Consider the following 14,234-nt stretch of genomic DNA (forward strand, 5'->3'; position numbering starts at 1 on the left):
CTGAATCAAGGAGGTTTATTTCTGTAGCAGCGAGCTAGCGACACAGGAAGCAACTGGCGGAGGGCGGGTAATACCGGCATCGGGTCGAGTTTCTATCCAATCAGAGCTAAGAAATGACGCCGACACCCCGCGTCCCGCACATAATCCTCGTTATTCATTGGCTGCCTACCTCAAGGGCTCCCAATGTTGAAATGCGTCACAAGTGCTGTGTGATGTTTTGCTTTTGCATGGACTGTCCAAGAGCCTCGTGCCAGCGGGTGTAGGCAGTTTTATCCATAACAAATTATATTTTTCTAAAGCTTATTGACAAGTATTACAGTATTTATTTTATAAACGTGCAATTTCGAGAAATATTGTCAGATGATATGTGGCATTTAGCTCAAAGAGTCCCGTTTTTAAGGTTTTAAGAGGCGACAATTTATTGTGCAGAATATAATATTAAAATCAAAGTTTTTGTCTTCCATATGATTTTTGTTGCATGTACTCAATTTTCTAAGCTATCCACCTCGAGTAGCTGTCGGCTATCTTCGGGTAAAATCGTAACCAATGCTGTCGGTCGACGTTGTTTGACTAGTACAGGGACACGCCTGTTCTTCACGTCACGTAACAGCAACACACTCAAGGTTATGGTTATGTAGCACATGCTAGAGGGAGAATGGGCTCACCCCTGTCTACTGTCCGTGGGTCAGTTGCCATCTGACAGGATGCACATCGTCGATTTTGTGTCCGGATCGTTTGCAGGTAACAGCTATAACGCTAGTCTAACAAGTTTTTAATTTAACGTTAGTGTTAGGCGGCTAGACTGTTTGCTAAATTGCTAAGTTAGCTACTGTAAGTGCCAGGTGCGCTAACTATATTACAGCATTATAGGAGAAGATTAAATGAACCTTTATGTTAACTTGTCTCTTATAGCCTCATTTGCTTGTCCTTTTACATTTGGTATATCTGTGAACTCTAATTTAGCCATATGTATTAAGTTGTTTGAAGTAGCAATAGTGAACTAAAGTGACATACTAGTCCTGTTGTCTGTACACTGAACAAACTGAACAAACAGTTATAATTAAAAGTAACAATTTCACTCAGTGAACAGGGTTGAAAGGCTTCCTTGTTAGTTTGGAGGAAAAATGTCTTCCCTTTAGCATAACTCATGAATTAATCTATATAATAATTACTGTGAGATATTAAAAATACATCCAGTGAGTACAGGGACACATCCAATAGTACATTGGAAAGAATGAAATGGGAGTATGGTACCATTAAATTCACTGGTAATAACCCAATTGTGTTAAATTTACTGCCAAGTCAAGGGATGTGAAAAACTACAATAAACGGATCAGCTTGCTAGAACCCATAACATGGGTGCTACTAACTGTTGCTTTTATAATTGATAATATCCTAATTAACTTTCATTTAAATTTCAGATAATAAAATGTCAAATGTTATTATAGATTTAATTCTCACAGTAATCAGGACTAAATCATGTCTAGTAGTCAAGGGTATTAATTTTTTTAAAGATGTAAAACAGATATGCAATAAATCCTCACATTTGACCTTCCCGCCAGCTGCACATGATTAAAAGGGTTGCAGTTAAAGCTCACAAGCTTTCGCCATCGCAGAGTTTCTGCTGTGTCCTTGATGCTCTCTTTTTTCTGGAAACACACAGGGGCTTGTGGAGTCGCAGTGGGCTACCCTCTAGACACCGTGAAGGTACAGTAAGTGGAGAGTATGTGAAACAGTCAAGATGTCTGTAAAACAAACGGCCGTCATTTTCACATCATTTTCTTAACCTTTCCAGGTCCGGATCCAAACCCAGAGGCAGTTTACTGGAATATGGCAGTGTGCCGCAGCAACATTTTCAAAAGAAGGGGTAAGTTGTACTGGCGTAGTCTCAATGATATTCTGTGAACAATGTGTTTTGTAGATCCGCTAAAAAAAGGTTCACAGTTGTTTCTAAATGTGTCACTCATGTTTAGGTAACAATGTCAACAGTGTTAATAACTCATGAGCTACACATTTTTGGCAACTTTCCTAGTCAAAAATTATTCAGTATCTGCATACCATGACTTTGCATTTGAACTTGAATACCAGTTAGCCTCAGATAGAAAGTTAAAGCAATTAATTTCTAAAAAAAAAAAAAAAAAACGCAACCCCTACCCCCCAAAAAACAGTGAAGTGATTAGGATACAGTGGTTGTTTGTTTTGTTTTTTCACTACTTCTCACATGTGTTTCACTTGTTTTTTCTCATTTTTTTCATTAGGTGCACGGCTTCTTCAAAGGGATGTCATTACCCATTACGACAATCTCTATGACTTCCTCAGTGGTGTTTGGTACATACAGGAACTGCCTGCAGTGTCTGAGCCAGCTGCGAGGAGCCGGTTGTGGTCCAAACACCAAACTAGAGGTCTTCCTGTCTGGTATGGCAGGTGGCATAGCTCAGGTAATGGAGACAGTTATATAAACCACATGAAAAGTTTCATGTACATCAATAATGTGCTTCATTCACCTGTAAATTAGTAACACAATGCATGGTTTTCATGTTTATCAGGCATGTGAAATGAAGGTGCTATTATAGCGGTGCAGATTGTTGTAGTGTTAATTGTGCAGGTTTTGAGATATCTGACAGTCTTCCTATCTGCCTCTAACAGATATCAGTGATGTCTCCAGGTGACATAGTTAAAGTACGACTGCAGTGTCAGACAGAGTCCAAGCGAGGAGGAGCCAACTTGCCCAAACCTAAGTACCGTGGTCCAGTTCACTGTCTGCTGAGTATTATCAAAGAGGAGGGTTTCCGCGGACTCTACAGAGGAGCTCTGCCGCTTATGCTAAGAGATGGGCCATCATACGCCACATACTTTTTGACTTACACCACTATCTGTGAATGGCTAAAAGACAGTGGCAAGAAAAGACCAGGTGAGTGAAGTCTATTTCAGTTTGCCACCAGGTTCTTTCTTGTTTTCTTCCTTTTGTGTAAGTTGCTTGAGTGGTTGACATTTGCGAGCAAGACTCCTGTTGCATGTTGCTTCCATGGCAGCACCAAGTCATATGCTTTCATATGTTTTCACGTTTCAATTACAGCCCTGAGTTATCTGATCAATTCTTTAAAAATAAACATTGGGCACAATTTTATATCTGATAAACATTTGACAGTGTTTATGGCAATGAAATTTTGTATTTGTATTACCCTTTGTATTACAGTCAAAGTAAAAGTATACAGTAAAAGTGTTGCATAAGCTGTAAACTACTCCCTTGATTTTAGCATTACCATAGCTTCCAATGATAAACACCACCAAGGGCAGAGGCCAAAAAACGTCCCCGTCATGTTACAAATGACTTGAGGATTAAAAAGACAAGTTAACATTTTAAGGTTTAGTGTGTCCCTTTAACATCATTGTCTTCTCTTTTCCTCCAGATTGGAGTGGTGTGATGCTGGCTGGTGGAATAGCAGGAATGGCAGGTTGGACCATAGGAACACCCATGGACGTGATCAAAGCCCGCCTGCAGATGGACGGAGCTCGGGAGACGAAGCGATACAAAGGTTTTGTCCACTGCATTACTGAGACAGTGCGGGTGGAAGGAGCCGGGTTTTTCTTTAGGAGCTTAGGCATCAACTGTCTGCGTGCATTCCCTGTTAACATGGTTGTGTTTGTTACATACGAGGTTCTCACCAGTTTACTCCTAGCCGGACCAGACAGCGTGGACCCGCCTCGGTTACCGCTTGAATAGTATTGACTACCTCCATTTTCATCTCATATTCTGTTATGTAGTTTGTCTGTCTGTGTTAATGCGTGTTTTTACAAGGACTTAAATAGTAACAGACAGACAGACATTTGGCACAAAAAAGTACGCATTGCAACATTTTAAAAGGAATGATTGTTTCCGCAGCTATCATTGGTGCTTTCTGTTACATGTTTAATATTCAGCTAGCGAAGGTAATGTATCCTAATATGCTCAGGGTTAACTTGTCAGTAATCGGCACTGTTGGTACCAGAGATCTGACCTGCACCTTTCTGGCCACTAGATGGCCTCCCTGGCCAGTTTGTTTCCTTTTCTCAGTTTATGCCAGGAGAGCAGTGCACCAAGAAACTGCAATACTGCTAGAATTTAAAATATGTTTGACTCTACTCAAGGCCATTTAAGTCCTTGAATGTAGAATTTATCAATAAGCTGCAGCACGCACAATTTAGCAAGCATGATACCCGTCCAGGCCCATGCTGCATGTTTGCATATTTGCATATTATTACGTCCACTTCTCATCTCCAGCTCAGTAGCAAAATGGTAGATCTGGACAGTCTGACTTAAGCATAATATCATGCTATTTTAAACCTCAATGAAATGGAATTTTTAGGAATAGAATTACCTTGAAAAAAAAGAATCACAGTTCTCAATAATAAAGCTATGGAGCACATCTATAATATTTGTTCCTTACCTCCATCTGTCATACATTTACAGAATTTTATGCAATTTTGCTCACAATGTAACACTCATTGAAATTAACCACTACAACGGATGTGTGTAGACAATGCAAGGCTGTAGCTTAGGTTTCAGAAGTTGGGGGATACAAGGAAATCAGAGTTGTTCAAACAGGGAAAAATACGTGAATGATATTTCTGGTAATTTGTTTGTATAATTATCATGGAAATGTTCATTGTGCCTTCCACAATAAAGGTCATGCAAGAGAAGAATTTAAAAGGTGTATTCATTTCTGTTTTTAGTGCTGCTCAAATGCTGCTGAGCCAATACATGAATCCTTCATTGACCTCAAACTGAAAGCTATGCAACATCATGTATTTTCAACTCTAACCATGTCATACTGTCAGCAAGAAAAGACTGGAAAATGTAGTGACCGAAAAATCAGTCCCTACTTCAAGCAAGGCCTTAGCGTTAATCAATAGTTAATTATAGCACGTTGTTTATCATCTATAAATCAAAATGAGTGCACAAGTGTCTACAAGTGGCAATTTATCTGACCACAGTGCCCTCTCCTGAGGGAACACATAATCTAATAAGTGCACTGTGGATGTGAATATGAGTTATGGTGTAGTTAAAAATATACATGGCCATCTAAGCTTGAAAAATATTCACATTTCTGAGTTTTAGCTGGAAATTGGATTTTAATTTTTCATAATTTGCGGAGAACTGGAACTTTCACTGTGAAATAATCACAATAAATACTTAAATACTCTCAAAATGATTGAGTTCTTCACAACAAGACACAGTGACACCCGGTTTCCAGGTAGAGGAGGCACTGTTGAAATGTCTCTTGCATGATTTATACAGATCAAACATTTCTGTGTGCCGTGCTGTTCTGTGGAGTTGCACTGCCATCTAGTGTGTGAGAAGGACACCACCTCAGTGATGCCATCCACACCGCTGTCCGCAAATACATAACCGAGATAATTACATGGTCTGCACAGGCTTTGCTCTAATCAAGACCATGTTAATGTGTGGTTCAACTAAAAATTCTCTAAAAGATGCTCCAGATAGATGCTTTGGCAATTTCTGTCAAATTCAAACATTTAATTATACTTTAAATTGGATTTCTATGTATGATATCTCCAAGGTTACAGCTGATTGCATGTTTAATTGAAAATATGTAACTCACAACTAGAAACACTATTCAATCATAATGAAGTCTAACGGAATGTATGCAATTTAATGTGCATATAATGTAATGTAATTACTTTACTTTGACTTGTTTTGAGGATCCTTAATTACACATCTATGTAGAATGTTGTACAGACTTTAAACAAAAAAGTTTATACATTTAAATCTGGTGTTAACCACTATTATAAAGATATGAAAAAAAAGTATAACAATGAACACCTCTAAATCCTTACAAATGTTGTCCAGGTGAGACAGAAAAAACAGAATAACAGAAATAAACTGGATAATGTTTCAGCTCTGTGAGTTTGAACGGATGCCTGCACAACAACATGGATTACAATATGGATTATACAGTTACAATTATAACACAGATTACTGCATTGCAAGATTTAGTCGATCCTGTTGCTTCATGAAATCTGGCGTATCTCCAGTGTATTAAATAAAAGCACAAATCGTTCCTTACATCCGTCCAGTATATGCAAAAACATTGTTTTATTTTCAAATGGGGTTATGGGGAAATTTACACAACTGAAAACAAAAAAACATCCATATTGTTTTATCTGACCTGAGGTGGACCATGCACGAACAATTTGAGGTTACTATTTTTCCTCTTGTTCTCCTCAGACAGATTTCCAACAGGAAGCGACTGGTGAAGCTTTGATCATTATAACTGATTTTCTGCTTTAAATATAGCCTCTGAACCCATGATATGAATGAAAGATCGGTACAGTTACTGCTCAATGAATGAAATGTAGATGTAAAGGGGTGCTTCAGTTTTAACTGGATGAAATTAAAAAATAAAAGGGGACGCAAGAGTCACCATCTGCCCAGAACTCCCCAAAATGTCGCTGGATCCCTCCCAAAAGCGTCTTGAACGTAGCAGCCACCTCTTCTTTTCTCTTCCAAAGTTGGATGGACAAACAGGCCTATTGTTTAATGAAATAATTAACTCAATCAGATTACCCCACGAGTAATATCAAGTAGAAACCAGGAAATATTTTAAGAGCCGATTGAGTGCAACGCCACTGCTCCGACTGGCCCACAGACATTACATTACCGCAACAACTCTGTGTCTCTTTCTCTCTCTCTCTATCTATCTATCTCTCTTTCTCTCTCTTTGGAGTCTTGACAATTATGAACTCCACCAAATACTGTACGTGTTAAATTGATGTTTTCATCTGTTTTACATGTGTAATTGGCTCATGCTTATCCCACCATGGGTGCAATAAAGACCTATTATAAAGAACTCAACTGTAATGATTTAATTGCCTTATGAGTAACAGATTTACTCAGTGGATAAAGTGGGGTTGTGTCGAGAGAGACCCCAGGAGATCTGTTTTCAGTCAGTTCTGTGGCAGGCTTGTGGATTACAAGCTGTAAACTAGACCAAACTAAACACAAAAGAGTGTCTTTTTGCATATTTATAGCTTCAACAACGAACACTGTTGTGCATGTGCAAATCCACTTTTAACGATGCACGGCCAACTCACAGGGAACTTATTCAACTAACTGCAAAAACACGATTCATAACTTGAAAAAATTTGTCAGTTGGTGTTAATTAGTTAGTAGTTACCCAACAAAACAATTTAGAGAAGTTCTGCGTCGTTCAGTTGCAAGCCAGTGCCAGGCATCATAAACTAGGCTTTTCCACAATGGGATACTTGCTGAAATTCTAGGAATTGCAGTCTGTACTGCGAAACAAGAAAACCCGTGAATGTTGCCTTTGTTAGCTGCTTTTAATTAAACCCTGCATTTCTTTTCCCCTTATGCAACAGTCCACAATTATGCAATTATGCAAGCATCTAAATATCTGGTTGAATAAAGTTACAGGCAGTTTGCTCGTGAAATGACTGTTGAGTTGAGCGACACCTCTTCACGGTTGTGTTTGATTTATTTCCAGCGTGTTTGTTGTATTTGATGACATGACATGGTTCCCAGATTAAAAGCAAAAGCTCCACCAGAGACATGAACTGTTATGTTATAGTATTTGTCAGTGATCAAAAAAAGGTCTTTTTCTTGGATTATTACATTTTTGGAGCATTACGTTTGGAAGCAAGATATGTATCACTTCTGTTACACAAAGCAGATCATGCAACAGATTATTACCCCAGTTGTGAATATTGTGTTGGTGGTATTTTAATAAGCAAATCAGTGGGATGAGTGCTAGTACATGACTCACATCAGAAGAGCCTGTCATGTCGTTCAGCTGTACAGTATATTTCTATGCTGTTTATTCAGGGATCACACAGAAGCCTGGGCTGCCTTCATTAAAACTTCCTAATTATTAAGAGGCACGTGCTGCGGACAGTCGTGTAAAATAGACTGATTCAATCAGAATAATTCTTTCACAAACAACATCTAAGTAAGTCCACGGTGGTGTTGAAACACATGATAAATCAACCAGCAGGGCTCGCATGGGTGACTCATTAAATGATGGGTGTTCACATAATGTCTGGAAAGCTTCATTTTGTTGTCAGAATCGGTCCTCGGTAACTACCACTTGGGCCCCCTTTCACCAATTGCTGTTTGGGCTATTTTGGGAGCTCTGCGCTCCCCTGTTAGTGACGTGTGCTGCTGGGTAAATTTGCAGCTCCGGCGGCCTGGGCCTGCAACCTCAGATGGCATCAATCGGGAGAAAATGGAGGGGTGGGGGGGATGAAGAGGAAGGGTAGCAGCAGCGATGCTCGAAGGAGAGGAACAGAGAGGGAGGAACTGGACATGAAACATTAAAAACACAACTATGATGACACAAGGAGATAAGTGGGGTTTGAATAAGAAGTGGTGCTGTTGAAAATAGCAACAAAAAAAAAAATTAGCAACTATACAAAGGAAGAACTTAATCTAATAGAAATAGTCAGAAAAACAAACGTCTTTTTTAAGAGAATCTGAATCCTTGTAAATTGGATAGAAATGAAAGAAAATGTTCCCGCATGAAATGAGAGAGATCAAGGATGTATTCATGAGGAAAAACGAACTCTTGTTCTTATTGACTAACAAGTGTAAGGAGTGATAGGTGATGATGGATGTGGTGGAGTGGGGGCGCTATTGTACTTCATACTCAAATGAGGAGAGGGGAGAAGGGAAGGAGAAAAGGACACACTGAATACATCTTTCTGATTCTCAGTGCAAATTCTGTCTTAAATGCTGTGCTTGGTAATGTGTTTGTGTTACACTTGTTTTGTTTTCTGTGAAGACTGCCACATGACAAGCAAAAGTGATTTTAAATGGAAATGTTTTCAGCGTTCAATTGTTAAAAAAAAAAAGAACAAAGAAATCACTACTGTCCATCACTCGTTCCCACAGTAAAATCGTCAGCTCTTCTTTTGTATTCATCCGATACAGCTTTATTTATTTTGGTAGTCTAACTCAGATCATGATCAGTCAACACACACACACACACACACACACACACACACACACACACAGGCAGACATGCACACACTTATAGGATCATCAGAAATATCAGCTAGAGAAAAAAAAAAACCCAAAAAAACAACCTTCCTGAAAAGAATGACTTTCTTTGACATTAAGATCAGTTGTTCTGGTAGTGAGGTGCATGTTACTGCAAACCAGTCTTTCCCAGTTGAGTGTTAGTGTGCTGACATGGTTTTAAGCTGAGATCTGTCTTATTTAGTTGTCAAAAAATAACCGAGAAAACTAATGCAGGCTAAGTAACGACAACAAAGCATCATTCATCCCGCGGAGGAAGTCAAACCAATTTCACACTGGTGTTTTAAGAGTGCATAATTGCAGACCATGATAAATCTGGCCATCCATGCTTTCACTGTCAGTGAAAAGTGGATTTAATTGTACTTTGCCAAAGCAATAATGGCAGCGGCACTAAAGAGTGCAACAAGCTGGAAGATATGTTTGGAGATTCAGTGGCGGCAGGAGATCCCGTATGGATGCTTGTGGAAATACCTTTATCAGCATTTCAGAGATTGAAACTATAGGAAAAACCTGATTGAATTATACAAGAAAAAAAGAAAAGTTAAATTAGCTACAAGCTACAATAAAAATGTTATAGTAAATATTGTAAAATAATGCAACCATAAACCTTGAGTGGTGTGACCTGAGGACACAATTACCCCTCACTCCAGAAAAGAGTGAATCGGTCGCACTGAGCAGTAACTCCAGGATTTTAGACAAGCAGCACTGTACATATACCTTTATTGCACACCCAAAGGTGCAGTGTCTGTGGGTACTGGGAAACAACTGTGGGTGCCCATGATGAAATCATATAAAAAAAACTAGCAATGTTGTAAAAAAGGAATAATAGAAGACTGTGCACGGTGTCAAATCAGAGTTTGAACTGTGAGCTAAATCTGTGTGCACTCCCATGTTTAACTCTTTTGGTTTTGTCTGACAGTCCTGGACAGGGTTTTACCACATTGTGCTTGTACAGAGTTGATATGAAACGTGCCATTTTAACACATCATGTCCATTAACAACCAGACTTTGTTACACTTTTAAATAAAACATGAAAAGGACACAGGCAAACTGCAGCAGACGGTGAAGCCAGTCAGCTGACACCAGTAGTGAGTGAGCCCATAATGGTCAGTGCATTAGTGTTTGGATCAGATGAGCTTTACGGTCCATTGCGGTATTTTGTTGCATGTTTCAGTGCAGTTCAACCAGGACAGACACGAATTAAAATGACTGCAGAAACTTCATTTGATAAAGACTTTGGCTTTGACCCCGTCGGGATAAGGATGGTTGCCCTATGAATAGCAGCCAATCTGAGATAGACAGGGCCTTGACACTGGCGGTGGAGAGGGGAAGTTGCGAGCAGCATAGACTACAACGACAGCAGAGAGAGTCAGCGCACAGTCGGTAAGGTGGTTTAAATGTTCCTCAGCAGAATATAATGGGTGACAGTGGTGGGGAGGTGGAGCCTCAGTGTGATGAGGAGATGGGGCTGGCTGATAGTTCTCTTCCTGCTTGAACTTGCACTAAAGACTTCATTAGCTTCACATGTAGCAATGTCATCATGCATGTATGTGTGGGCCTATGATCCCACCGAAGGTCATTTACCGATTCCTCCAAGAGACTTTCTAATGTGACAGCTCAATGGGAGTGTATCTTTTTTTTTTTTTTTTTTTTTTTTTTCTTTTCCAGTGTTTCAGACACAAACTGCTGGGCGGTGAAAACCCACACAGAAAACAACAGAAGCAGAGGGCGGTTTGTTTCTTAGGATAAGATCTATTAAAACTGATTCAGCAAGATTGTTAATTTCATTGCTCTGCCTGCTTTGGATATCAGCTGAGACAGATTTAATTCAAAACAGTAGTTTTTCAGCTTGTTTGAGTAGCTGGATAACCAGCTGAAGTTAAGCTCACCCATAATAAGCAGCTCAGAGGATCCATAAGTTGACCATAAATTGCTAATCTTCTCCACAGCTTCACTAATTGCAGAGGTCGAGCAGTAAACACCCATAACAGTGATGTAAGCATTCCCTCCAGCACAAATGTCCCCAGTAACCTATTCAAATTTCTCAGGCACCAAAGAAAGGTTAAGTAGGCATACAATTAAGTTTGCATAAATCAATGCGCCACCTCCTTTCTGTTCCCCGTCACATCTACACACAGAAAATCATGTCTGACACAGGTGTCTGTGGGGATAAAAATGTCTGGTGCAGTTTCACTTAATATCACATGTATTCGTTCCATTTCCACAAGTTTTCTTATGTTTGGGTGTAACAGCCCAAGCCTGTGATATATCTTATAGTCAAGTGAGAGTTTAATTTCATCATTAGACAGAGGAGGGGTGGTGTATGTATGAGATTCCAGCCCTGTTTCTTAGGAATGATGTTGAGGTGAGAAATGTAATGCCATGAGGAAACGTTTTTATCTTCAGATGTTCACTGACAACATGTTGTCCACTTGTACAGCAGCCAAAGCATGATGAATGTTGTTTATGAAATATGGTTATGTTCAGTGCATACGGTTAAGGTTGGGGAAAGATCATCAACAACGTTCATCGAAAAGCGTCCCATACCCTCTTCCCCCGCGCCTCTCTGACGGTGGAATAAGAGGGTCTGAGTTTTTCTAACTCTCTGAAACCAACCATCCGACATGAAAAAACCCCAATTCAGGCAGCAATTTGCCAGGTGTGCGGAGATGTGAAAGTAGTTTTCATACGCATAAAGTCTCACCCGTCTCTATGATTGCAGGCTCTTTGATTTTGGCTGTGAGTAACAGCTATGCACATTACTGCTGTCAGCTACGGTCACACAGCACACTGTGCAAACCACTGCGTTTCAAGCATACCCCAACCGCCTCCCTACAAATTCAAGCAGTACACAGCACATAATCCGGCAAACAATTATGTTTACCTCAAAAAGTATGTGGCAAAATAAATGAGTTGTATATAAATATGCAGAGGCAGTGGAACAAAGCAGTGAACAGTAGGTATGGCATACACAGATGAAGTTTGGAGCCATCTGAGTGGAGCATATTCTCCCTGCTGTCACTTGGAAGCAGCCTGAGTGAATAAGGTTGCGTGTTAGTATAGTCTGGCTCCAGTTCGGTACCTGCCATATCGGTCTACACAGCCCAAATTCTGCGAGGCTGCCCAGAAAAATGCAGAGCCACCAACAAGGTATGTTAGTTTAGGTTTTACTATGTCTTGAGGGACCGGTGAGGTGCCAGCATTGATGCAACGCATAACAATGAAAGATTGTGTTATGCACAGAGATATAATTCTTTTTCAGTTTTTTGTGATTGTGATTGTTGCAGTCTAATGTCATTTGATCTGGTACACAGGACAACAGATGGTGCACAGGCTGGACAGCGTCCTGCAGCCTAAAAGTCTGATGGGGCACAAGGGGAAGACCTCACAGCTGAGGCCGGAGGCAGGGACGGAAGCAGGGCGGCTGGTTAAGAGGCAGCTATTAAGAATGAAAATGCTCCCAAACAGGGCCCAGGTAAATAAGGCTTTAATCAGCAGGAGAAATATAAATAAAGTTCAACACTGATTAGGACAAAAATGTGCAAAATAGAATCTTTATTAGGAGCAGAGGGACGTATAACCAACGGACCAACGGTATGTGGCAGAGCGAGCATACGACACGTGGATTAAGGTTCAAAACCACGACTTTATCACTGCACTGTACTTTACTATATGTTAAGCTAAAATAATACAGTATGTTAATAAGGGTCAACAAGGGCAATGGAAGCCTAGCATTAAAGCTCCTTAATTTGGCCTGAGGCCCAAACTACTCAGGCGGAGAACATTTTCTGTCACTTTCCGCAGCTCTGGCCATTGGATCAGCTTCTGAACCAAGAAAAGCCAGACCACCCACAACAGCATGCCAAGGGGGAGGGAACCCACACTACCCCTAACCTCTAATATTGATCAGTAACACTGACAAGAAGTTTCAATAGTAGCCGGAGAAGCAGCTGCAACAGCTTCATTATCTTCCAGTCTGTGTTTAAAGGAGGGCACAAGATGTGCTTGAGAAAGTGACCTGATTTGAACCAAACAAGGGTCTGCGGAGTGCATGAAGAAACAGGGAGAAAATGAGTGAGAAAGAAGAACTGTTTGCGAGGAAAGATAATGAGCACGCATACAGAGAACAGAGAAAGGGAAACACAGCAGCGAGCAAGGACAAGCATGATTAGGAGAGAGGGGAGAAAAAAGGAGGAGAGGAGAGGCAGAAAGAAGAGATATAAGAGTGTAAGAGATGTGAATGGAGGGAGCCGTCACGCAGCACTGGGAGCAAGCCTTACAGCAGCCTTGATGTTGGCATCTCTGATCGCCTACTCACTCTGACAGCCTGGTGCTATGTTGGGGGGTTCACACCAGGTCAGTCACGTACAAACACGCAGGAGATTCTTGACTCTGAAGACGCTTGGCAGAAGAAAGCACGGGGAAGGAAATCCAAAATATTCAAACCATGTGTTGAGCCAGATATTGGCGGTAGATAAATTCCATATTTAGTTTAGTTAGTTGGGACATTCGATGCAACATAACAGTTAAAAAAAAAAATGCTCTCCAACTTTATAAGATGATGAAATAATTACATCTTCTCTGCAGTGAAAACTCAGTGGCATCAGACTGTAGATTTGCATCATAAACCAAGTTGCAGAATAAGAGAAGTTTGAAACAGTATGCATAATTGGTAACATGAAAATAAGAATAAAGAGGTTATGTTTTCTTTTTTTTTCATTTCCAGCTAATTAATAGATCACAAAGTTCATTAGCTGCGAGCTGTATTGTATTTTACCACGAGTGTGCCGCTCAGACAGGAAGTGGGATAGACGTGTGAAGGGGTATCAGAGGTAACGTCACCAGATGGATGTAGACGTTACTCATTGTTCTTTATTATATATTTGCTATTATATATTTAATAGTGTAATCCTGTCTCAAAAAAATGACATTTACCATCTTCCTTTATGTAATAGCAAATACATATTGAGTGAGACATAATGCCACTGCAATTATGTTCTCTTATCATCATAATATGTGAACATTTTCAATGAACATCTGCAAAGTCACAACATGTTGATACTGAATGTACCTCGTGTTATTCTCATGTATCTTTTTCATGGATGGATTAGTGAACAGGCCTCATGGGCAAGATATCAGGGAGCCCCTGATCCAGAGCCTGTGTCTGAAGTGACTGTCA

The 14,234-nt window shown here is 40.1% G+C and overlaps 1 protein-coding gene across 1 annotated transcript; it reads left to right on the forward strand.

Annotated features, from left to right (window-relative positions):
• Positions 1–17: 17 nt before the first annotated feature.
• On the forward strand, positions 18–4,690 carry slc25a47a (solute carrier family 25 member 47a). The gene is made up of 6 exons (XM_023430115.2): positions 18–741; positions 1,664–1,707; positions 1,796–1,867; positions 2,259–2,438; positions 2,647–2,911; positions 3,411–4,690. Exons 1-6 carry the CDS (start codon positions 642–644, stop codon positions 3,722–3,724), a joined length of 975 nt encoding a protein of 324 aa, XP_023285883.1. The 5' UTR covers positions 18–641; the 3' UTR covers positions 3,725–4,690.
• Positions 4,691–14,234: the final 9,544 nt, after the last annotated feature.

Source organism: Seriola lalandi, unplaced genomic scaffold (genome assembly GCF_002814215.2).
Source record: "Seriola lalandi dorsalis isolate HSWRI2012SDOR001 ecotype SW California unplaced genomic scaffold, Sedor1 jcf7180002054901, whole genome shotgun sequence".
NCBI lineage: Eukaryota > Metazoa > Chordata > Actinopteri > Carangiformes > Carangidae > Seriola > Seriola lalandi.